Source organism: Quercus robur, chromosome 3, assembly GCF_932294415.1.
Source record: "Quercus robur chromosome 3, dhQueRobu3.1, whole genome shotgun sequence".
Classification (NCBI taxonomy): Eukaryota; Viridiplantae; Streptophyta; class Magnoliopsida; order Fagales; family Fagaceae; genus Quercus; species Quercus robur.
The window spans coordinates 64,332,206-64,356,924 of record NC_065536.1 but is presented as its reverse complement, the minus strand read 5'-3'; the positions used below and the strand labels follow the sequence as shown (position 1 = coordinate 64,356,924).

Below are 24,719 nucleotides of genomic sequence, written 5' to 3'. Positions count from 1 at the left end.
CAAATAAACAATTATTAGCAAAATCTAAGAATTAAATTTCTATAGCACTGTTATAAAATAATAATAATAAAAATAAAATTGCAAAAGTTAAAATTTGTCACCTACCCGATTATTATTGTTTGCCTAACCTTTACTTTTCTTAAAATAAATGGCATTATAGAGTACTTCTAATACAACTATTAAGAGTACTTTGTTCACCACAAAGGATTAGAAAATAAACAAAAATTAGTAAAGTCTCATAGTTTAACATCTAAATTGAGCACTATAAAAAATCATGCTATGTAACAGAATAAATACCAAATTATCCAAATCATGCTATGTAATAGAATAATATTATATTTTTATATGCTATATTTAATTCTTTAGAACGCAATAGGATAACATTTAATAATCAAAGAGAATAAAAAATAATAAAAAACAACAACAACAATTTAAAAAACAAAACTAAATCGCATTAACCCAAAATAGAGTTTTAAAGAATATAAAAAATCATCAACCTAAAGTAGAGATGCAAGAAAAATAAAAAATAAAAATCCACCAAAAAATTTATAGAGAGAGAGAGAGAGAGAGAGAGAGAGAGAGAGAGAGGGAGAGAGGGAACCTTTCTTTCTTTCTTTCTTTTTTTTTATTTATTTGTGAGTGAAAACTATGCATAGAATAGAAGAGATAGTGACAAATTTATAGTAAGAGTGTGTGAAAAAGAAGAGACAAAAATAAAGGAAGCAAAAATAAAGGAAGATGAAGGGAAAGAGGAAGAATGATATTAATGTAGAGGGTAGTGGAGAGATGAAAAGGTAAGGGAGGGAGAAAGATTGAAGAAGTAGTGAGGAGATGAAATTGTAAGAGAGAGAGAAAGGTTGGAGAAGTGTAAATATTAAAAAAATAAATGTTAAAACCAATTATAAGAAAATTGGAAAGAAAAAAAAACCCTAAAGCTTGAAATGCTTCAACATTTTGTTTTTTTTTTTTGTTTTTTTGTTTTTTTTTTTTTCCCTCTTCCTTTAAGTTGAAAAGACTCACACAAAACCCTAAAGCTGAATTGAAAAGGCTTTGGGTTAAACTTGATAGTGGAACTAAATAAGTAAGAGGTGGGCTGGATTAATTATACAGATTTATCATAGGGTGATAGTGGAAGTAAATAAATAAGTAGTGAGCTGAATTTATTATAGGGTGATAGTAGAAGTAAATAAATAAGTAGTGGGCAGTATTTATAGGGCTGAAAATTGTAAAAACCATTTTAAAATTGTAGAACCAATTATATTTTTAAAAAGAAAAGAAAAAAAAGAATGACTTGCAGCTGATGTGGTGCAACGTATGAGCAGCAGCATTAAACGCTACACTTCAGTTTTTAGTAATATATAGATAACTTGTACAATTGCCTTTCCTTCTTGATATTTTAAAACTAAAGATTTTCATGCACCAAGAACAACTGTGTCGGAAATTGAAAACCTGCATATTGTTCGGTTGTTTCGCACCTAGAGCCATGTATGGCCCGCCTCTTTGGCCTTTCATGAAATGTTCAAAAAAATAATTATTCATGTCTCATACTCTATCAAAGTTTAGATCAAATCCACAAAACCCAAACTTTCTTAAGAACTGACAATGTTAGATGTGCCCTCCTCATGTACAATCATAGGAAATTATAAATTATAGAGTTAGGAAATGAACAATTACCAGAAAACTGTAAAATAAATAAAATTAAAAAAAAAATGTTAGTGGTGGCTATAGAAGTAATCAACCCAACAACAAAAACTCAACCATAGAAGCAATTGACCCAACTACAAGAACAATATTATGTTTGTTTTTAAATTTTATAAAACATAACTTTTAGATCTTTTTTTCTCTTTATTTTTTAGTTTTTTTTTTTTTATGTTTTGGGAGGAGAGAGATATATGAAAGGATAGCAAAAATACAAATTTACCCCTATTTTTAATAGAAGTGGGTAACAGGAGACTAACGGACCTTATCTCAAGTGAATAAAGTGACACTTTTCAAACCACAGGTAGGCAAAGTAACTTCGGGTCAAATCACAGGTGGGTTTAGTGTAATTTCCCCTTTATATTGCAAGCAACTCGAGTTTCATAAACTCAAGTTCCATGTGGACTTTTAAATTATAAAATACCATATTAGCCTCTGCCACCATGTCACATTTTTTTGGAACTCAATTTTCATAAACTAAAGTTCTATGTAAAACTCAAGTTTCATGAACTCGAGTTTCAAAATAGTGGTATATTGTTAAATATTTCTCAAACCGTGGTAGTTTGCTAAATATTTTGTCCAAAGATGGTATTTGGCCATTTTGACCCCAAATTGGAAACTAAGGTAAACTTTAGTGAGCAATTGCATCATTTTAGTGGATTGCCTACTTTAGCATTAAAAAAGAATTAAAGTCCTTTTTTTTAAGTGTTACTTTTTTTTTTTTTTGAGAAACAAACACACATGCAAGGGAGAGGAAAATGAGTTCTAACACTAAAACACATCACAACTCCACCCAAAAGCCCAATAAAGAAAAGAAAGGCTGTCAAGTTATCCAATTGGACCAATTCCATTATTTCAATCGACAATACAAGGAAAAATATTAAAATGAAATTTTTTTGGTAAATATAAGAAAGTGCATATATTTGAGTAGTTATTTTTTAAAAATAAATTTAACTCGAAAGATTGTGGGCTTCTCGATTATTTTTGTATCCTACTTATTGTTTTGTTTTGCTTTTTTTGGCTGAGAGTATCTTGCTTATTGTTTTACTTTTGCTATTAGCCAGTGCATATATGCCTATGCAGTTATGCTTATCAAAAAATGCTTATGCGGTTATGCCATCAATGTCAATTTTCAATTAATATCACCTAATAGGCTTTATTAAAAGATTTATTTCAACAGAAAACAAGGAGATCAAATCATATTTTCGAAGTAATCAATTATTTAGAAGTAACCGCTATAAATTGAAAATTTATAAATAAATAAAAAATCATAGGAATGATACTCGTGACTAATTTCTTTTTCTTTTTTCTTTTAGAAAGGTATATTCATGTCTAATTTGATAAGCCGTTTTCACCTCAACGACAAGTCCATCTTTGTAGTTATCTTAAGTTGTGTTTGTTTGGAGGTGAAATATAGTAGATGAAAATTTTCTAGGAGAAAATGGGAAGGAAAATTTTTTTAGAATGTATTTGATTGAGTGGGGAGAAAGGAAAATAAATAATAAGATCCGGGTGTTTTTCTTTCGGATCTACCAAAAAGTTTTCTCTTCAAAATTATGAGAAAATGTTTGGACAAAAAACTCCCCTGTGCTAAGGTGCCAAGTACTGTTCATAGTATTTTTTTTTTCCTTGTTTTCTTCTCCGTTTTGTCTTTTATATATGTGTCAGCTGTTTCTTTTTGTTATTTTATAAATTTCCTTCTTTAGTTTTTTTTTTCTCCTTTTCCTTTTCTTAATCTCCTTTAGTTTTTTTTTTTGTCGTTTTCCTTCTTTTTTTCTTTTTTTTTTAATTTCGTTCTTTAGCTTTTTCTTTTTGTCGTTCTCTGTACACTTTCGGCGCTTTTATTTTATTTTTGTTCATTTGTATTTTTTTTCCTGTTATTTTTTATGGGTATGAAAGTAAATTTTTACCAACTATATTTTCTATTCTTCAACTTTTCTATTCTCAAACCAAACATCAAGAAAAACTAAAAACTTTTCCGTCCTTTCACTTTCTATCCTCTCTTTCCATCTTCTATCGTCTTACTCGTGACTAATTTCTTTTTCTTTTTTCTTTTAGAAAGGTATATTCATGTCTAATTTAATAAGCCGTTTTCACCTCAACAACAAGTCCATCTTTATAGTTATCTTAAGGTGTGTTTGTTTGGAGGTAAAATATAGTAGATGAAAATTTTTTATGAGAAAATAGAAAGGAAAATTTTTTTAGAGTGTGTTTGGTTGAATGGGAAGAAAGGAAAATAAATAATAAGATTCGGGTGTTTTTTTTTTCAGATCTACCAAAAAATTTTCTTTTCAAAATGGTGAGAAAAAGTTTGGAGAAAAAACTCCCCTGTTCTAAGGTGCCAAGTACTGTTCATAGTATTTTTTTTCTTGCTTTCTTCTCCGTTTTGTCTTTTATATACGTGTCAGCTGTTTCTTTTTGTTATTTTATAAATTTCCTTCTTTAGTTTTTTTTTTCTCCTTTTCCTTTTCTTAATCTCCTTTAGTTTTTTTTTTTTTGTCGTTTTCCTTTCTTTTTTTTTTTTTGTTTTTTTTAATTTCGTTCTTTAGCTTTTTCTTTTTGTCGTTCTCTGTACACTTTCGGCGCTTTTATTTTTTTTTTTGTCCACTTGTATTTTTTTTCCTATTTGTTATTTTTTATGAGTATGAAAGTAAATTTTTACCAACTATATTTTCTATTCTTCAACTTTTCTATTCTCAAACCAAACATCAAGAATAACTAAAAACTTTTTTGTCCTTTTACTTTCTATCATCTCTTTCCATCTTCTATCCTCTCACCTTTTTATCCATCCAACCAAACAGACCTTTAAAAAAAAAGAAAAAAAATGAGACCGTCATCTAATAGAGATTAGGATCCAGTGCAATAACATTTAGCAATTGCTCCATTGAATTCACTCCAATTCTCTCATGACTCTTTTTACTTTTATTCAATTTTTTATATTTAGTGGATGGAATTTTTTATTATTATTTCAACTTTAAAATTCAATCTCTCCAAAGAAAACGTATGTCCACTAAATAATAATAAAAAATACCCGGATGGAGCAATTGAGTGAGGGTGGAAGTGGGGGAATAGTTACCCAAAGAAAACGTATGTCCTTACGCCAGCATTTTCATAATGGCGAAAGAGCACAGTTCGTATTTGTAGGTTTATATTTCTATCTTCTTGGCTATAAAAGGCAGCAACAAGTAGTAGTAGCAGCATTATCAAAAAGAAAGTAGTAGTAGCAGCAGCAGCAGAAGAAGTTGATTGTTGAAGGAAAAAAGAAGAAGAAGCAAAGAATTAATAATGGGTGGAAGAGTAGAGAGAATAAAGCTGGGTTCACAGGGACTGGAGGTGTCTGCACAAGGCTTAGGGTGCATGGGAATGTCCGCCTTCTACGGTCCTCCAAAACCTGATGAAGACATGATCTCTCTCATCCATCATGCCATCCACACTGGTGTCACTTTACTCGACACCTCCGACATCTATGGCCCCTTCACCAATGAAATCCTCCTTGGAAAGGTACTAATTTAAAATATTGTACGTGTTCCTACTACTTTCCTAGCTTATTTTCCATTAATTTTGCGTGGGTGGTTGGTTGCTACAGGCTTTGAAGGGAGGGGTAAGAGAGAAGGTGGAATTGGCAACAAAGTTTGGTAATAGCATTGCGGATGGGAAGAGGGAAATCCGTGGCGATCCAGGGTATGTGAGAGCAGCTTGTGAGGCCAGTTTGAAGCGCCTCAATATTGATTGTATTGATCTCTATTATCAGCATCGTGTTGACACCCGCGTTCCCATTGAAGTCACGGTTAGTTAATTCATATCAGATTCAGATATCAGGTCTTACTCTCTAAGTAGTAGTCTTGTGCTTTTTTCTTTTCAATGTCCCCATTCCGCATATATATATATATATATATATATATAGTAAGTTAGTAACATCACCATTTGTCTTTCATTATATAAAAAATTATTCTTTGCATATATATGTGATGGCTGTACCTGGAATATACATTTTTTAACTCTCACAACCACTGGCGGCTCTGCGTTTAGTCCAGGATGGTCACAGGATTACTTTGACTTGAACTTTTTTTTAGAGAGATGTTAGGTCTATAATATTTATATAATATATTTACAATAAATTAGAGGTAGTTAATTGTTATTGATTCAAATTTGAAACTACCATTAAAATTGCTTTTTTGTCCCAACAATAACAACCAGTATCAATCTGCCACTTAGGATTTATTGTAAAAATGTTGTAAATATATTATTTTTTTTTATATATAAATTTTAAAAATTTATGATTTTTTAATCCTTAAAAAATATTCGTGACCACCTTAAATTTTTTTAGGCCTAACATAATTAAATTTTGGACAAAATTTGGTAACAAATTTTTTCTTTTTTTTAATTGTACGTGAATTTTGAAAATTTCACAAATAGATGCATTTTCTTCTTATATCTTTCATATTTGTAAAATTTCAAAAAGATCAAGGATTAATAGCTATGTCATCACTCAAATCTTTAAATTTCGAGTTTTTGTAATCTAAAATTATACATAAATGATAAATTTATGAATCAAAAATAAATAAGATACAATTGACATAAAATTTGACATGCGTTTTAAGAACATAAATATTAAAGAACATACAATTCAACAATTAGATTTTCAAAATTGACCATGTTAATTTATTTAATGAGAGTTGTAGCCTTAGGGTATAATTAAGTTTGTAGCCAAATTTTGTCCCTAAACTTTAGTCCCCTTAACAATATATTAGGTCCATACAAACAAAAAGAAAAATTCCAAGAACAAATTTCTATCTAACTAAAAGTTTGATAGAGATGTAACTTGCAACATTGGTAATGAAATTATCATGCAAACATTTCAAAATTTTTTAAAAAAAAATTGTAAAAAGAAATTGTAAGACCTTATGTATTTGTGTGAGTGTGTTTTTTTTTTTTTTTTTGGTCAATATATGAAGTTCTCTTCTAATTAAATTTTGTGTAATTTAAGTTTCTTAATAACCACCCTGGAAAATATTCCTAGAGCCCCCACTGCTCACAACCTTATCTTAATGTATTTTGTAACTAACTTCCACACAATAAAGACCATTGTATTTCTATAAAAATAAAAATAGGGGAGGGACTATTCTTTGTTTCTTTCAAAGTTCTTTCTAGCTTACAAGGGTCACTCCATTTTTAGATAAAGTAATGTAGTAAAGCCTAAGTTGAGGCAAATGTCTATGGCGACAGGGTTGGCTTATTAATTGCAATGTCATGACATGTCACAATCGATCTCCTTATTTTATCCTGTTTATGTTCTCTTCTTGGTTTCAACTCATGATCTTTGTTAGCATGTATTTCTTCAATTTTAAGTGTTAATCCAACTCTTTTGCTTAGTAAATTTTTGTTTCAAATGGATTTTTCCAAACAATAGCTGGTGGAAATAGAGTGTATGCATTCAATTCAGAAATAGAACCAAAAATGTTGGCAGTAGAGAAATCCCCTTTTACAGAAATTTAGCCAATTATCTTTTATTTTTTTCATTGTCTATTTCCTGATAATTATTTGAACAACATGAGCAGAATCTGTTTGGATTCCATTTAGAGTCGAGCTGATTTTGTCTTCTGATTTTAAAAGTCCCCGTTGGAGTCATATCCTGTCTCAGTGAAATGCCATATTAAGATTTGACTGAAGATCCAAGATTTTAAGAATGTCATTCAGAAAAAAGAGTGCGGGATATTTAGCCACACTTTGTTACACCCTCCTTTTTGTAGTTTCCTCTCTCAGGAACACTATTATAAGCCTTTTTACTATCATATTTTTTTAACATGAACATTGTGTAGACTTCCTTCTCCGTTCTATACTTGTGGTGCCAAAAAATGTAGAAGTTTGTTCTCACTTGCCACTTTTGCTCATTCATATTGGAAGAACTGAAACCTTCTTTCACATTTCCATTATAGTTTAGAGTATTGGAAGAAGATCATGTGTATGAATGACAACAAAAGCAAACCAAATTAGGAACTCCTCATTTTCTCCTTTATTCTACTTCAATCAATTCAACTGAGTGAGGGAATCAAACTAATGATTTTTTTTATTAATTGAATGAACTGAATATTGAATTAATGCAGGAATCAACTATCGCTTTTGTTTTGATGAACTCATTTTCACTTTTCTATATAATGTATTTCATACAACTTCACCCCATCCCCCCATTCTTATCTGTATCTCCACATCCCTAATATTTTGGACTGCATCCTAGGCAAATTCAAGAAATCAATATTCTGAATTCATTTTTATATTTAATATATATTTTTAGTGAATTCACATTTCCTTTTGGGGAGAGAGAGAGTCAAAGGCACCATGTTTTACTTGTGTCCCTTTTGAAGGATTAATGAGCATTGTTGTGAAGGCGTCATATTTTGACATATGATGACTATCAATATGCATAATTAAATTTAGCTTCATGCTTCATGCTTCACTGTAAGTGATCGTCATTGTTAAATTATTTAGTAATTATTTATGAGATCTTTGAATAAAGGAAACTACCATTTGTCTAAGAAGATGTAACCATGAACCTATCCTATCATGACTGTCAGATAATGATTAGCAAGCATTATAATTTGGCATTTATCATATTCTAAGTAGTCTAATTACATATCAATATACTATTGTTACAGTGATTATCTTGCAGTTATCTCTTTGTTAGCTAGCTTAGTTGTTACATTTGTTGCCACTATTTTCTCTTAATGTGTCCCATTATGCATCTTTTAAAATCTTGTTGTTGAGCATCCTCTAATTCTATTTTCTCTTAATATGTCCCATTATGCATCTTTTAAAATCTTGCTGTGGAGCATCCTCTAATTCTAATCTCCTTTGTATTGTAAGATTGGAGAACTCAAGAAACTAGTTGAAGAGGGTAAAGTGAACTATATAGGTCTATCTGAGGCCTCTGCTTCTACAATTAGAAGGGCACATGCGATTCATCCCATAACTGCTGTGCAGCTAGAGTGGTCTTTGTGGTCTAGAGATGTGGAGGAAGAAATAATTCCTACTTGCAGGTGAGGTGTCAAATACAATTGCATTTTAAGGTATATAATAATTATGGTTCAAAATTTAAATTTACTCTCCTAATTGTTCAGGGAACTAGGGATTGGGATTGTGGCATACAGTCCTCTAGGACGAGGGTTCTTTTCGTCTGGGTCTAAGGTTCTTGAAAATCTAACGGACGATGATTTCCGAAAGGTTTGTAGGTCCATCACTCCAATGTTGTGCTTCGAAATGAGATATACATGCATTTAATTTCACAGTTTTATAGCATCATCAGTGCATTATTAGAGATTTTATCTCCCCAGTTGGCTCACATGGTGATTGATCTTGCAAATATCTATATGCTTTGCCTGATTCTCTTAATGAACTAATACAGCATATAAGATTTGACTTGTTACCAATTTCGTTAGTGGTTATAGTATACAGGTAATCTAATAATCTGAACAAGTGATTTTCAATGTCTAAATGATTTGCTGATAACTTCACAGTGCAGATGTCAAGTGTCTATTGTATATTCGTTATTGTATCCTACCTCATTTCTCATTTAACCACTTTATAGATCAGTTTTCTTGAAATAGAATATTTTCCCATTTACTCCTTTTCGTTTTACAGAAAACTATTTTTATGTAATGGTTATGGACTAATTGTTTGTTGCTATATATTTTGTCATTGCTCCAAAGAATTATAATAATCAATTCTAGAATCTATGTAAGTCATCTATGAAAGAAGTTTTTGACTTTTTGGATGATGTACTCTTGAAAGATACTGATTTTAATATATGCCAATACTTCAGTGGCACATCATACTGATTGAACTGAATAAATTAAGCATGGCATACCTAGATTACAATTGTTATTTTCCTACCTCTGTTTATGTCATCTGTACTGCCTTCTGGAATCTTTTAGAGTCATGAAAATTAAGTGATGCAGGACAATTAAGAGAAAATAAAAGAACAAGAAAACTAAAAGATAAACCCTAAGAATCAACACCTAGGGGTTGCTTGGAATTGGCACCAAGCAAGAAAATTTAGCCATCGACACCTAAGTTGTTAGGAATCAGCACCCAATGAATTGAAAAATCTCCCATCTGAATTTCATTAATCAATAGAGCTGTTAGAGGGACACATGGCTGTGGGTTGTGGATGAACATTAGGAAAGGTGCAGTCATGTGGTGTATGCAGCGGGAGAGGGTATTCGCATTCAATTCTAGCACGACTCTTGGAGCGGTCCTATTTCTTTGAAAGAGTTATATCAGGAATTTTTTGTCTGTGCTGTGGTTCAAGATGCTCTGATTTCTGATCTGATTTTATATGCACCAGACGGTGGAGGTAGAAGTTGGAACTTACTTTTCCATCATGAATTTAATGACTAGGAAATGGGGAGATTTCACTCTTTCTTTGAGCATGTTTTTGCCAGAATTCCAACGGGGGTGGGTGATGATGTTATGATTTGGCAGTTGAATCGTTTATGGTATTTTTTTATGTGCACTCCTTTTATAATTCTTTATTGAAAGCAACTTCTGTTTCTTTTCCTTGGCAAAGCATTTGGTGTGTTAAGATACCTAAAAGGTTGTCTTTCTTTTTATGGATTGCCGCTAGGGGTGGGATTCTTACAATAGATAACCTTGTTAAAAAGAACTTGCCTCTTGTTAATTGGTGTTGCCTATGTCCGTGTGATGAGGAAACTGTGGATTACCTTTTACTCCATTGTAGTTTTGCTCATGCTTTGTGGAGTGAGGTTCTTCTTTTGTTTGGGGTTCTGTGGGTGATGCCGAATTGCAAATATAGTTGTCTCTCTTCTTTTCGCTTGGAGGAATTGATTGGGGAATTATTCTTCAAATGTTTGGAATATAGTACTAGCATGTCTTATGTGGTGAGTAGGGAAGGAACACAATGCTTGAACTTTTGAGAACACTAAGCGACCTATTTATCTATTGAAGAATTTGCTAGCTAGGACCTTGTTTGAGTGGTCTTGGATTTTGGGTCTTACACATTGTATTTCCTTGTCTTTTTTCCTTATTTCTGTTAGAGTTTCTATTTTATTTATTTTTTTTTTGTATTATTTTCTTTGCTGTGAGTTTACAATCGTAAACACTTTGCACTTTTGCTATCAATAAAAATTTTATTACCTATAAAAATAATTAAAAAAAAAAGTCTAATAAAACATAAACCACTTGAAGCCATTATATAGAGCTTGCAAGAATAAAAGTTCATAAACCATAAAACTCTAAACTGATAGTAATCTAAAGGCCAATCCTTATCTAATCGTCTAATCCTTATGTGAACTCAAAATAAATTGGAATCCTAAACTAATCCAACTACATAAGAAATCCAATCTAATAAGGTGTGCTGTCCTCATCAACCCTCCTGGGGTGGGGAAGACTTAGCCCCATCAAGTATAACTCTGAGTAGTACTCTAATAAATCCGGATCAAGTTGCTGCGGCAAGTTGCTGCTGTTCATCACTTGTGATCCAAGTGCAATCCGATATTGGTAGTCCCTTCCAGTGAACTAGGTACCACTGAATTTCTCCATCCCTAGTAGAAATAATTTGTTCATCTAAAATAGCATCAATATTTTATTTACATACTGGTATAGGGATTTGGACAAAATCATGGGGTTGGTAATAAACTGTTGGGCCTTTATAAATATCCAAATTCTCACTATTAAAGATCGAGTCATTTTTATAATCAGTTTGAAAATCAACAATATATGCATTTGGTCCAACATGTTTCAACATTTTGACTAATTCAATACTACAAGCTTACAATTGCTTACTTGGAACCATGATGAAATCCCATGCTTGAAATTTCATGTAATTTGAAGTAGCATGAATTTTATAGGGATTATCATTTTCTGGATATTGTTTACTTACCTCATGATGCTTATATGTTCCTATTGACTCTAGTGCCCTATCATGGGGTGAAATGGGAGAGTACCTAAAGGCTTCCTACTTTACTTCAAATGGAATCATGCTTTCAGTTTTGGGACTTTCACATGCATATTGGTTTACATGGGAAATGGAATCCTCACTTTGTCTTTTCTAGATCACTCTCATGGGTTGTGAGTTGGTATCATTTGAATGCAATTAAGTTTAAGGTTTTCCTCGCATTAATCATCTCTGACATTGACTTCAGCCATGTTGGGTTCATACATTTCTTCTATATCATCCTCTTTATTCTCTTTCTCCTCTTCATAGAGGACATTCTATATCGTCCTCTTTATTCTCTTTCTCCTCTTCATAAAGGACAAGGGCCTTAGTTGGGCATTTGGCAGCAATATGACCAAAGCCTTGCGATTTAAAGCATTGTAGGTGGGAACCTATCCTTGATGATTCACTCTCCACACCTTTTCCTTTATCATCCCTAGCTAATGGTGCACTAATTGTGTTGGGCATAGGAGGGGGTAAGGTGAATTGAGGCCTAGGGGGTAAGGTGAATTGAGGCTTGCCACTTGAAGATAGAGGACTAGTGGTGATTCTATGGATTTCAGGATACCTCACAAATGGGGATCTAAAAGCTAACTCACATTTTCTAGCAAGTTCATAGGCATGATCTATGACCTAATCCAACTACATAAGAAATCCAATCTAATAAGGTGTGCTGTCCTCATCATTAAGCCAGGGAACAGCAGCTATGGATGCCTACAGACCTAAGTAGATGTGTTATGGAATTTTTTAAAACTTTATATTCATCATTGCCTTTATAAATTGTGCTACCTTAAAATTATTTTTAGTGATGAAGTCTTGATGTTGATAACAATAAGTATTTTAACATGTAATTATCATTGGCTTTATGAATGACATAATGAGTAGTGACCCTGCCTCCATGAAAGTCTCCGTTGTTTTTTTGTGATTCAGTCCTGATGCTAGCTAATATATGTAGTTGCTACTTGTAGTTCCTACCCAGGTTCCAACCTGAAAATCTGGAGCATAACAAAACCATATTTGAGCGTGTTAATGAAATGGCAGCAAAGAAGGGATGCACCCCATCACAACTAGCATTGGCTTGGGTTCATCACCAAGGAAAGGACGTGTGTCCCATACCTGGAACCACCAAGATTGAAAACTTTAACCAAAACATTGGAGCTCTGTCTGTGAAACTAACACCAGAAGAAATGGTTGAACTTGAATCATTTGTTGCTGAGGATGTCGTGAAGGGCGACAGGTATACGAAGGACGTTGCAACTTGGAAGGATTCTGAAACCCCGCCACTTTCTTCATGGAAAGCTACATAAGCACAAGTCTATTTCTATGTATCAATATGTACGTGAGTTTCATGAGCTTTTGTCATTCGTCATGTATCCACAAGTACGTTGAGTTTAGGTTGAGTTCTTGACTGCTTAAAGAATAAGTACGTTATGATGAAAATAATGTATGCTTATAAATTATTATCATACCAGCTTTAACGACCTCGATTATAAACATAGAATACAAATTATCTATCCCATTTTTTATATTTTGCTTTATGCTATGAATGCTTGCACACGTGGTAAACCTTACCAAAACAACATGGTCCCAAGTACTAGGCAATTTAGCCTATGGTGCCTTGGGGTCAATCAAGTTTGGGTTGTATTCAACCTTATGATCGTTATATTTATTTCACCGTGAAACTGGCTCACTGATCATTTGTGGCCTCTAGCCCTCAAACTGAGTACAGGTGAGGCATCTAATCTAATACATGAAAGACAAAAAGATTCCCACTCTTGTTAATATATAGTATCTTAACATCCTTCTTAGTAGTTTCATGCTATAAGAAAACAGAGAGCTAGGAAAGAGAGGAATGGATAACAAGCTAGAGAGAAGACCAAGATTTAAGAAATTTTCTGTTAATTGCAATAATTAAGAACTGTGAAAACAAGAGGTATTTATATACCAGAACAATCACCAGACTAGATAACCTACAACTAACTACTCCCACATTGTACAGATCTACTTACTTACAACCAATCAGTACATTACATGTGTCTATATATACATTACATTGTAAACTACAAGTCGTATTAACCATGACTGTCGTATATCAAGCCCAAATGCTAATCTTCCATTACTCTGTTCTGATGCTTTGCCTCTCTGCCTAATGCTCTGCCTCTCTACCTGAGCCAACTTCTCCAACTACACTTTATCTTCATTAGCTTAAGCCACTTGAATCTTCTTTCTTCTTCTGTTTGTGATCTTTGCAGTCAACATTATTTTGATATTCCCCCTCAAGATGAGAAGCTAAACTATGGATGTTCACAACATTCATCTTGCCCAATAAGGATTTCAATTGTTGACTGTTGAGAGCTTTTGTAAGCAAATATGCCAATTTTGAATGTGTAGGAGTAAAGAACATCCTAACAACATTATCTTGCACCTTATCTCTGACTAGATGGCAGTCCACCTCTATGTGTTTGGTTCTTTTGTGAAACGCTGGATTTTCTCCAATGTAAATGGCAGCTTGATTGTCACAAAATATAAGAGCAGGTTGAGGATGAAAAATCTCTAAATCCTTCAATAAAGCTGGTAACCAAGTCATTTCACAAACGGTGACAGCCATGGCCCTATATTTTGCTTCAACAGAAGATCTTGACACTATAGACTGTTTCTTGGACTTCCATGACACTAGAGAATCACCCAAAAATATGCAATACCCTGTAGTAGACCTTTTGGTATCAATGCAAGATGCTCAATCAGCATCTGTATATGCTTTCAAGTGGAAATTAGATGTAGCAGATAGCAAGATACCTTGTCCAGGACAGCCTTTTATGTACTGCAACACCTTATAAGCCACATCCAGATGAGGCTTCCTAGGTTTTGACATGAATTAGCTTAACTTGTGAACAGGATATGCAATGTCTGGCCTAGTGATAGTTAAATCAATAGTCTGCCCACCAACCTTCTGTACACACCTGGATTAGATAGCAGTTTTCCTTGATATTTGTTTAATTTTAAATTCTGTTCCATTGGCACCTTACTAGGCTTGCAAGCTGACATTCCAGCATCCTTCAAGACCTCTAATGCATATTTTTGTTGACACAAAGTAATCCCTTTGTCTGATCTAGCTACCTCAAGACCAAGAAAGTATTTTAAACCTCCAAGGTCTTTAAGTTTAAAATGCTGATCTAAAGAAACCTTAAGTTCCTCAACTGCTTGAACATTGTTGCTTGCTATGAGAATGTCATCAACATAAACCACCAAAAGTATGAAAGAATCATTAAACTTCTTTGTAAACAATGAGTAGTCAGCCTTAAATTTCTTAAAACCATGCTGGTTGATGACAGAACAAAACTTAGCATTCCATTGACTTGATACCTGTTTAAGTCTATACAAAGACTTATTCAATTTGCAAACAACATTCCCCCCTTTGCTGTGAAAGCCTTGAGGGAGCTGCATATACACCTCCTCATGAAGATCACCATTCAAGAAGGCATTGTTGACATCTAATTGGATCAAATGCCATCCTTTCACAGCAAATATGGCAAGAAGAGTCTTAACAGTAGTGAGCTTGGCAACCGAAGAGAAAGTGTCAGTAAAATCCAATCCCTCTTGCTGAGTAAAACCCTTAGCAATAAGTCTTGCTTTATACCTCTCTACAGAACCATCTGCCTTGTATTCCACCCTATAAACCCATTTACATCCAATAGCCTTTTTGTTTGAAGGCAAAGGAGTAAGAGTCCAAATATTATTAGAAACCAAGGCTATAATCTCAGCATCCATGGCCTCTTGCCATTTAGGATCCTTAACAGCCTCATGATAGAATCTTGGTTCAAGAATAGAGGTAATAAGAGAGCAAAAATTGGCATAAGAAGGAGAGAGATGGGAAGAATCAAGATAGTCAAAAAGAGGGTATTTTGTACTTGGATTGGCTGAGGAAGAACCTGACTTGCTGATAGGATGAGATTGAGTAGGCTCATTAGTAATAATAGTGTTGCACTTGTAGTGTTGCAAGTAGGAAGGGGTTTTGGTAGCCCTAGAAGACCTTCTTAAAGAAGGAAGGGAAGCATGTGGAACGACAGCATGCCCTTGATCAAGGGGCAAAGAACCAGGTTCTGCATAATCTATAATGACAGAATCTGGTATAGCAGAATCTGGCAGTGCAAAATCTGAGATGACAGGCAAAGAAAAGTCTAAAAATGGACTAGAAACCTAAATAGGACCAGAATCAGAGGATGGAAGACCTGGTGAAGGAATAATAGGTTCTAAAAACATGGAATTGTGTGGAGTAGCCACATTAGGACAAATGTGAGGAAGGGAAATAGATGAGTGAGGTGAAGTGGCAAAAGAAATGAATGGGAAAGTAGTTTTATAAGAAGAAACATCCCTTGAAATGAAAATCTGCATTGTGACGAAGTTTAACAACTTGTAACTCTTAACACCATAAGGATACCCAAGAAAAACACAAGGAATAGATCTAGGAGCAAACTTAGACCTATTGTGAGCTAATGTAGAGGCAAAGCAAAGGCATCCAAAAACTTTTAAGTGATGATAAGAAGGAATCTTGCTATAAAGCTTCTCAAAAGGAGTTTTATGGTCTAAAATAGTACTAGTCAGCATACTTATGATGTAAACAGTTGTCAAAACACAATCTCTCCAATAACAAAGTAGTATGTTAGACTGAAATTTCAATACCCTTGCAATGTTTAGAATATGTTGATGCTTTCTCTCCACAACTGAATTCTGTTGTGGAGTAGCAACACAGGAGTGTCAATGAATAATCCCATGTTGAGCATAAAACTCTTTGAGGAAAAACTCTTGAGCATTGTCAGTTCTAATCACTTTGATGCTGATTTAAAATTGAGTGAATATCATTTTGCAAAATGAAATCAGTAAAGGCCTAGTTTTTGTTTTAGATTTCATGAGGTAAACCCATATGGACCTTGTAGCATCATCTACAATAGTAAGAAAGTATCTAAAGCCATCATGAGTTGCTTTAGCAAAGGGTCCTCATACATCACAATGGATTAGATCAAAAGCATGATCAGGCAAGTGTTTACAATTAGGAAAAGGCAATCTTTTATGCTTTGAAATAGGACAAACAACACATTCTTTATTGAAATGAAAGGAAGATACATCAGATATACAATGATGAAGTTTGTCATCAGAAATATGTCCTAATCTAAGATGCCACAAGTAAGGCTTGGTAACAATAGGAACATGAGAAACAGAATGAACAAAGGACTGTAAAATTGACTCTATGACAGTAGTAGCTTCTGAGATAGACTTGCAATTCTCTAAAGTTTGCAACAGGTATAGATTGCTATGAAGCTTACCAAATTCAATCATTTTCCAGCAAGTAAGGTCTTGTATGAAACAATAATTGGAGAGGAAAACCAAACAACGTGACAAGGACTTGGTTAATTTGCTTACTGAAATCAAATTGAAAGTAAAGGCTGGGACACAAATCACATCCTCAAGAATTAAGGTTGAAGTGACCTGAACAGTGCCTATGTGTGTGACAGGAACCTTTTCACCATTAGGCAAATGCACAAAAGAAGAGATTGAACTAGCAATCTTAGTAAACAATGAAGTGGAATGGATAATATGGTCAGTGGCCCCTGTATCAAGAACCCAAGTTTCCTCATTGTAAGCTGTTTTGTTTGAAGGATTTTCAGTAAAAACTGAATTCTTTAAATTAAGACAAACAGAATCCTAGAAAAAGGCACAAGAAATACCTGAGAGAGCTGAATTTGCTGAGTGAATAGCATCGTTGGTGCCAGAAGAAGATGCATGAGAACTCAACATTGACAACAACTGCTGGTATTGTTCAGATGTGAAAGGGAAAGATCCTGACTGTGATGTAGCCTCAGATTGACTAGGTTCACCATCAAAAGTCACTTGATTAGCCATAGACACCTTGCCCTTTTGCTTGTAACATGGTGGAAATCCAATTAGTTTGTAGCACTTCTCCATGCAATGACCAACTTTGCCACAATGACTGCATACAGGTCTACCCTTTCCTTTTGTGCTCTTCCCAGCTTGATTGAACCCTTGTGTCTTGACTGCAAGGGCAGTTGAATCAACTAAAGTTCCTCCATTGAAACCTAAAGCCCTTTGCCTTTCCTCTTGTATCGCCAAAGAGAAAGCCTTGTCAATTGAGGGACTTGGCTCCATCATCAGAATTTGAGTCCTGACTTGTGAATAGACTTCATTCAAGCAATTAAGGAATTGCATCAAGGAATCTTGATGATGAAAGGATGTGATCTTGTCATTCACTCCATAGAAAAATTTACTACAAGAACAACATGGTAAAGGCTTGAGATTGAGCAATTGATCCCAAGAAGCTTGAAGATTAGTGAAGAAAGTAGTCACTGTTGCATCTCTTAGCATAATTGTTGAAATCAGTTTCTGAAGCTGTGAAATCCGTGGACCATTAGCTTGTGAGAAATGATTCCTGAATGAATTCCAAACCTCCATTACAGTGTTTCTATAAATCACACTTGCAGTGATGTGAAGAGAGATTGAATTCAAGATCCATGAAGAAATCATGGAATTGTTCTTTGACCAGGCAATCTTTTCCAAAGGAGTAATTGCATGGAAGCTGTTATGGAACCATCCACAAAGCCTAGCTTGCTCTTCACATCCAATGCCATACACATAACCCTAGCCTAATTAGGGTAATTGTCTTCTGTCAAAAGCTAAGTGACAAGAATTGCACTTGGTGACTCTACATGATGCAAGAAAAAAGGACTTCTCGGATCCTCCATTGGAGAAAGCTCATGATGAGCAGTGGATTGAGAAGAAGAAGATTGCGAAGTTTGATCTTGGTTCGCCATTGACAGAAGCACAAAGCTCTGATACCATATAAGAAAACAGAGAGCTAGAAAAGAGAGGAATTGATAACAAGCTAGACAGAAGACCATGATTGAAGAAATTTTCTATTAATTGCATTAATTAAGAATTGTGAATACAAGAGGTATTTATATACCAGAACAATCACCCAGGGCCGGCTCAACAAGTTCTGGGGCCTTAGGCGAAAATTTTAAATGGGACCTTTTTATAATTAAATATTAATAAAATAAAATATATTTATATATTGAATTTTTTTATTTAAAATCTATTTTTCTTGCTTTTTGAGATGCAAAATTACTAATTAAGTTTTTGAAAGTTTAAACCTGCACAAATAAAAATTAATTTAATACATGATTTAATAAATTAGTGTCACTATAATACAAATGAGTTGATACGATATACATCAAATTATTAATTGGTATAATAATTTATAATAATAAATAAAGTGTCAGATTAAAAAAAAAAAAAAAAAAAAAAAAAAAAAAGTTGAGAAACCGTCGGACTAAAGTGAATCACTGTGGTCATTAACAAAAAAAAAAAATACTGTGCTGTGGTCAGTGGTTTGTCACGTGACATGACAGACCACTGACCACAATACTCCTATTAAAAAAAATTTGAGAACCATCCACAGGGCCATCCATGATCCAGCCGGATCAGCTTTTTTTCTCCAATTTCTATGGCTAAGTTTTAAAGTAGATAAAGGTCCCATCCCATCAAACAGTTGTGCTGCTTGTGCAGTGCAGTGAACGGGTGAAACAAACTAAAAATATATATAATATAAGTTTAATAAATAGATGACTCTTCACTCTTCAGTCTTTATTTTCGGAAAGACAAAGAGAAAGAGGGGAAGAAAAAACTGAAGCAGAATTGCAGAAAAATACCTTCTGTGACTGCCGGCTGGTGCCTGGTAGAGTGGTATGCAGGAATCAACAAAGAAAAATTTTAAGCTAGAGGGGCTGACTGACTGAGTTGATGAAAAAAGATCAAAAATCAAGATGAAGATGAAGAAAAGAAAGGTAAAACCGTAAGAATATAGATGAAGAGGCAGAGAGTTGAGAGGTTTTTCTTCTGTTTTTGACATTTATAATCTCTATTTTAGCATATTTCAAGACAATTACGTTATATTATTAATGAATTTGTCTGCTATTAATTTTAATTTTAACATATTTCAAGAATGAGTTAATATATTTGTCTCCTAAAATTTAATTGTGTTAGCTGAACTTTGACTTTTTTTTTTTTTTTTTTTTTTTCCTTTTTAATCTTTTGCATTTTAAGATACAATGGGGCCTTTTTAATGCATTTTATTGACCAATAAAAATGCTTAAAATTTTTTTTAACTAAAATATATAAATAAATATATTATATATAAAAATTTTTTTTACAAGTGGGGCCTTCTTTTATTGGGGGGCCTTAGGCGATTGCATCTCTTGCATTTGCTGTTGAGCCGGCCCTGCAATCACCAGACTAGATAACCTACAACTAACTAATCCCACATTATACGGAACTACTTACTTAGAACCAATCAGTACATTACACGTGTCTATATATACATTACATTGTAAACTACAAGTCGTATTAATCATGACCGTCGAATATCAAGCCCAAATGCTAATCTTCCATTACTCTGTTCTAATGCTCTGCCTGAGCCAACTTCTCCAACTAGGCTTCATCTTCATTAGCTTAAGCCACTCGAATCTTCTTTCTTCTTCTGTTTGTGATCTTTGCAGTCAACATTATTTTGATACATGCAAACCAAAAAGGTAAATGTTGAACATCCAAAAATCTATGAATTATTTCAAAGCAAAAAATTAGCATCCATCACCATAAAAAAAGTTGAGAAATGGCCTTGGCCTATACCTCAATCTTGCAAAATTTTGTTAGTGTTAATGACTTAAAGCCTTTAAAACTCGGCCACCAGATAAGCTTTCAGCAAATCCCAAATTAAATTGGGTAATGTGAGGATTAGTTTTGAGCTCCTTCAAAATTTAAGCTTTCGTTTCTTCTGCTCAGAGGTAAGAGAATTTTTAAAAATTAAAATTAAAAAAAAAAAAAAAAAAAAAAAAAAAAAAAACACTCAGAAGGTCATTACACGATTTTAAAGCATATATTGCTCTAACTTGCTTTAAAAAGAACATTATAAATGGATAGTCATCTTTTATGCAATAAAACTAGTGTATATGCAATATTACATTTAAACCAAGGGCGGAGCTAGGAGGGTCGCGCAGGGGGCAACTGGCCTCCCTGCTCACCCAAAAATTACCCTTAGTTCTTCTAGCTAATACTTATTAAAAACCCTTGCCTACTTTTTTGTTTGGGGGGGGGGGGGGTTATAGTAATAGGAATTTATAATACATCAGTTTGGACTATCTTCCTTAACCTAGGAGGAATTTTATCTTACCAAAAGCTCTACTCACTCACACTTACACTCTGTTTGTTTCGATGGAAAACTTTGTGTAAAAATAGTTTTCTGTATTTTCCAGTATTTGGTAACATCAGAAAAAATGAATCAAAGGAAAACTATTTTTAGTTAACAGAAAAAGTATAGCTTATTTTTAAAGATTGTTTTCCATACAAAGTGTAAGTATGTTGTGTGGATATCTTATAGTGGCTTGGGCAACAGGGTTTTAACCCTAACATTTGCATTTCTCTATGCCCTCCTCACAAATAGAGTATTGCTTGTTGACCAAGGAATGAATATGGCTAATCTTTTTTGTGAGCCATTCCCAGAAAAACCATGGCTTTTGCCTGTTGACTTCCCCCTCAAAGAGACATTTAAAATCCTTGGTCAAAAGTTTCCTCATTCTTATGGGAACATGTTGAAGAAGAACATCTTAAATACTTCAACAGTATCACTACCATCATATTTATATCTCCATCTAGCACATGATTACGATGATCATGATAAGCTCTTTTTATGTGATCAAGATAAAACTCTTCTCAGTAGAGTTCCTTGGATGATAATGAAATCAGATAACTACTTTGTCTCATCTCTCTTCTTGATGCCCTCTTTTGAGCAAGAATTAAGCAAATTATTCCCACAAAAAGATACTGTTTCCCTCCACTTAGGCTGGTACCTTTTCCACCCCTCAAATCATGTATGGGGCCTAATAACAAGGTACTATGAAGCCTACTTAGCTAAAGCAGATGAGAGGATTGGAATTCAAATAAGAAATTTTGATACAGGACCTGGTCCTTTCCAATATGTGATGGATCAAGTTTTAGCTTGTACACTAAAGTATAAAGTGTTGCCACAAGTAGATAGGAAGAGAACTATCTTTACCCAATTAGAAAAGGCAAACTTGAAAGCTATCCTTATAACATATTTGAGTTCTAGGTACTTTGATAATGTAAGAAACATGTACTGGGAACACCCAACAATGAATGGAGATGTGGTTGAGGTTTTCCAACCAAGCCAAGAACAATTTCAACATACAAAGAACAGGTTGCACAACAGCAAGGCATGGGCAGAAATGTATCTCCTCAGCTTAACTGATGTCTTGGTTACAAGTGCATGGTCAACATTTGGTTATGTAGCTCAAGGTCTTGGAGGTTTGAAGCCATGGATTCTCTACAAGTCTGATAATCAGAAGACCCCTAATCCACCTTGTAGACAGGCCATGTCAATGGAGCCTTATTTTCATGCTCCCCCATTTTATGATTGCAAGACAGAGAAAGGAATTGATAATGGTGCACTTGTTCCCCATGTGAGACATTGTGAAGATATGAGCTGGGGCTTAAAATTGGTTAATAATCATGATGAGTTGTAGGCTTTTACAATTCATTATTTGTGTGAATGGGCTTCTCTTCCGATGGCACCTAACCCCTCCCCTGTCTCCCGTATCATGAATTCAACCTACCTTCCCTTCCCCTTCCCACAAATTTAATAAATAAATATATATATATATATATATATTATTTGTATTTACTCGACCAATTTTGAACACAAATATATTTATAAAATAGAATTCTTTTGCCACCAAGAGCCTTGTAGCTCAACTAATAGGCACATCTTGGTGTTTTGAATGAAGACATCTAGGTTCAAATCCTCCCACCCCTAATTATCAAATTATCAAAAACAAAAAAAACTTTTTCCCTTAAAGATTTTGAAAATAGCTAGTATCCATCCTTTATTTATTTATTTATTTTGTTTTATAGGTGGCCGATTCTGATGGTAGAATATCTATTGTCGATTTCAAAAACAATTGGAACTAAGGCTTGGTCGTTGCTCTATGTAATTGACATATAATAGTTGTATACCAATTGTATTTGACAAATAATGCCTCCACAAAAGATTCAAGTATACTAATATTGTCTTCTTAAAAAAAAGTATTCTAACATCAGAAGCAAACAACCATGAGGTATGGTTAATTAACATATTACCATCCTAAGTACCTTCTTATTTTATAGCGAGTCATTCTATGTACCTGTATTATTTCCTAGCTGTCTCATCCAAAATAGAACAATATCTTGCCTTGCAATTAGTACTCCACCCTTGACAACTTAATGCATCACGTTGTTAATTGCTGTGGATGCTTTACGATAGTGAAATTTGGAAAGCAATTCTTCAAGCCATATAGAAAATTTCACATGAATGGAACTAATGGGAATACTGATACATGGTGGTTTGATTTTAAATATAATAACTTGTACAATTGCCTTTCCTTCTTGATATTTTAAAACTAAAGTTTTTCATGCACCAAGAACAACTATGTCGGAAATTGAAAACCTGCATATTGTTCGGCTGTTTCACACCTATAACCATGGGAGAAAATGGGCATTTGCCCCTTTCGTCAAAGATTTTTAGCAAAATGCCCCATATCTGAAACTATTTTGGAAAATGCCTCTATTTGAAACTTGATTTTTGGACAATCGAGTTATAGTGAATTGAAAATTAAAAAAAAAAAAATCTGGAACTCAAGTTCCATGTAAAGTACTCGAGTTCCATGTGAAGTACTTGAGTTCATGGAACTCGAGTTCCTTGAAAAAATTCAAATGGAACTCGAGTACTTCACATGGAACTCAAGTTCCAAATAAAATAAAATAAAATTTCTAAGTCCACGTTCACTATAACTCGATGTTCCAAAAATTGAGTTTTACATTTGAAACTCGATTTTTAGAAAATCGAGTTTCAAAATATGGACATTTTTCTAATTAGTTTCAGACATGGGATATTTTGCTGAAAAATTTGTGAGAAAGTGGTAAAAGCCCATTTTGGCCTAGAACCATGTATGGCCCAACTCTTTGGCCTTTCATGAAATGTTCCAAAAAAATAATTATGCATGTCCCATACTCTATCAAAGTTTAGATCAAATCCACAAAACCCAAACTTTCTTAAGAACTGACAATGTTAGATTTGCTCTCCTCATGTACAATTACAGGAAATTGTAAATTATAGAGTTAGGAAATAAACAATTACCAGAAAACTATAAAATAAAAAATTGTTGGTGGTGGCTATAGAAGCAATTGACCCAACTACAAAAACTCAACCATAGAAGCAATCGACCCAACTGCAAGAACAATATTATGTTTGTTTTTAAATTTTATAAAACATAACTTTTAGATCTTTTTTTTTCTCTTGATTTTTTTAGTTTTTTATGTTTTGGGAGGAGAGAGATATAAAAGGATAGCAAAAATACAAATTTACCCCTATTTTTAACAGAGATGGGTAACAGGAGACTAACGGATCTTACCTCAAGTGGATAAAGTGACACTTTTCAAACCACAGGTAGGCAAAGTGGCTTCAGGTCAAATCACAGATGGGTTTAGTGTAATTTTCCTTTTATATTACAAGCAACTCAAGCTTCCTAAACTCGAGTTCCATGTGGACTTTTAGATTATAAAATACCAAATTAGCCTTTGCCACCATGTCACATTTTTTTGGAACTTGATTTTCATAAACTCAAGTTTTATGTAGAACTCAAGTTTCATTAACTCGACTTTCAAAATAGCGGTATAGTGCTAAATATTTCTCAAACAGTGGTAGATTGGTAAATATTTTGTTCAAAGATGGTATTTGGCCATTTTGACCCCAAATTGGAAACTAAGGTAAACTTTAGTGAGCAATTGCATCATTTTAGTGGATTGCCTACTTTAGCATTAAAAAATAATTAAAGTTTTTTTTTAATGTATTACTTTTTTTTTTTTTTTTTTTGAGAAACAAACACACACACAAGAGAGAGAAAAATGAGTTCTAATATAAAAGCACATCACAACTCCACTCAAATGTCTAATA

General features: G+C 33.6%; 4 protein-coding genes across 4 annotated transcripts in view; all 4 read left to right on the top strand.

Annotated features, from left to right (window-relative positions):
- Positions 1-24,719, top strand: part of LOC126718887 (probable aldo-keto reductase 2) — a 70,566-nt gene that overhangs the window by 35,002 nt on the left and 10,845 nt on the right. The gene's annotated exons all lie outside the window — the stretch shown is intronic.
- Positions 1-24,719, top strand: part of LOC126718888 (IN2-2 protein-like) — a 102,465-nt gene that overhangs the window by 67,599 nt on the left and 10,147 nt on the right. The window contains exon 6 of the transcript XR_007653138.1: positions 9,148-12,128. The gene's annotated coding sequence lies outside the window, so the exon portion shown is untranslated. The remainder of the gene's footprint in view (positions 1-9,147; positions 12,129-24,719) is intronic.
- Positions 4,885-13,173, top strand: LOC126718889 (probable aldo-keto reductase 2). The gene is made up of 5 exons (XM_050421266.1): positions 4,885-5,199; positions 5,285-5,485; positions 8,560-8,732; positions 8,814-8,916; positions 12,616-13,173. The coding sequence occupies exons 1-5, from the start codon at positions 4,984-4,986 to the stop codon at positions 12,952-12,954; spliced, it is 1,032 nt and encodes a 343-aa protein (XP_050277223.1). The 5' UTR covers positions 4,885-4,983; the 3' UTR covers positions 12,955-13,173.
- Positions 18,183-22,254, top strand: LOC126716479 (galactoside 2-alpha-L-fucosyltransferase-like). Its single transcript, XM_050417299.1, has 2 exons — positions 18,183-18,203; positions 21,064-22,254. The coding sequence occupies exons 1-2, from the start codon at positions 18,183-18,185 to the stop codon at positions 22,252-22,254; spliced, it is 1,212 nt and encodes a 403-aa protein (XP_050273256.1).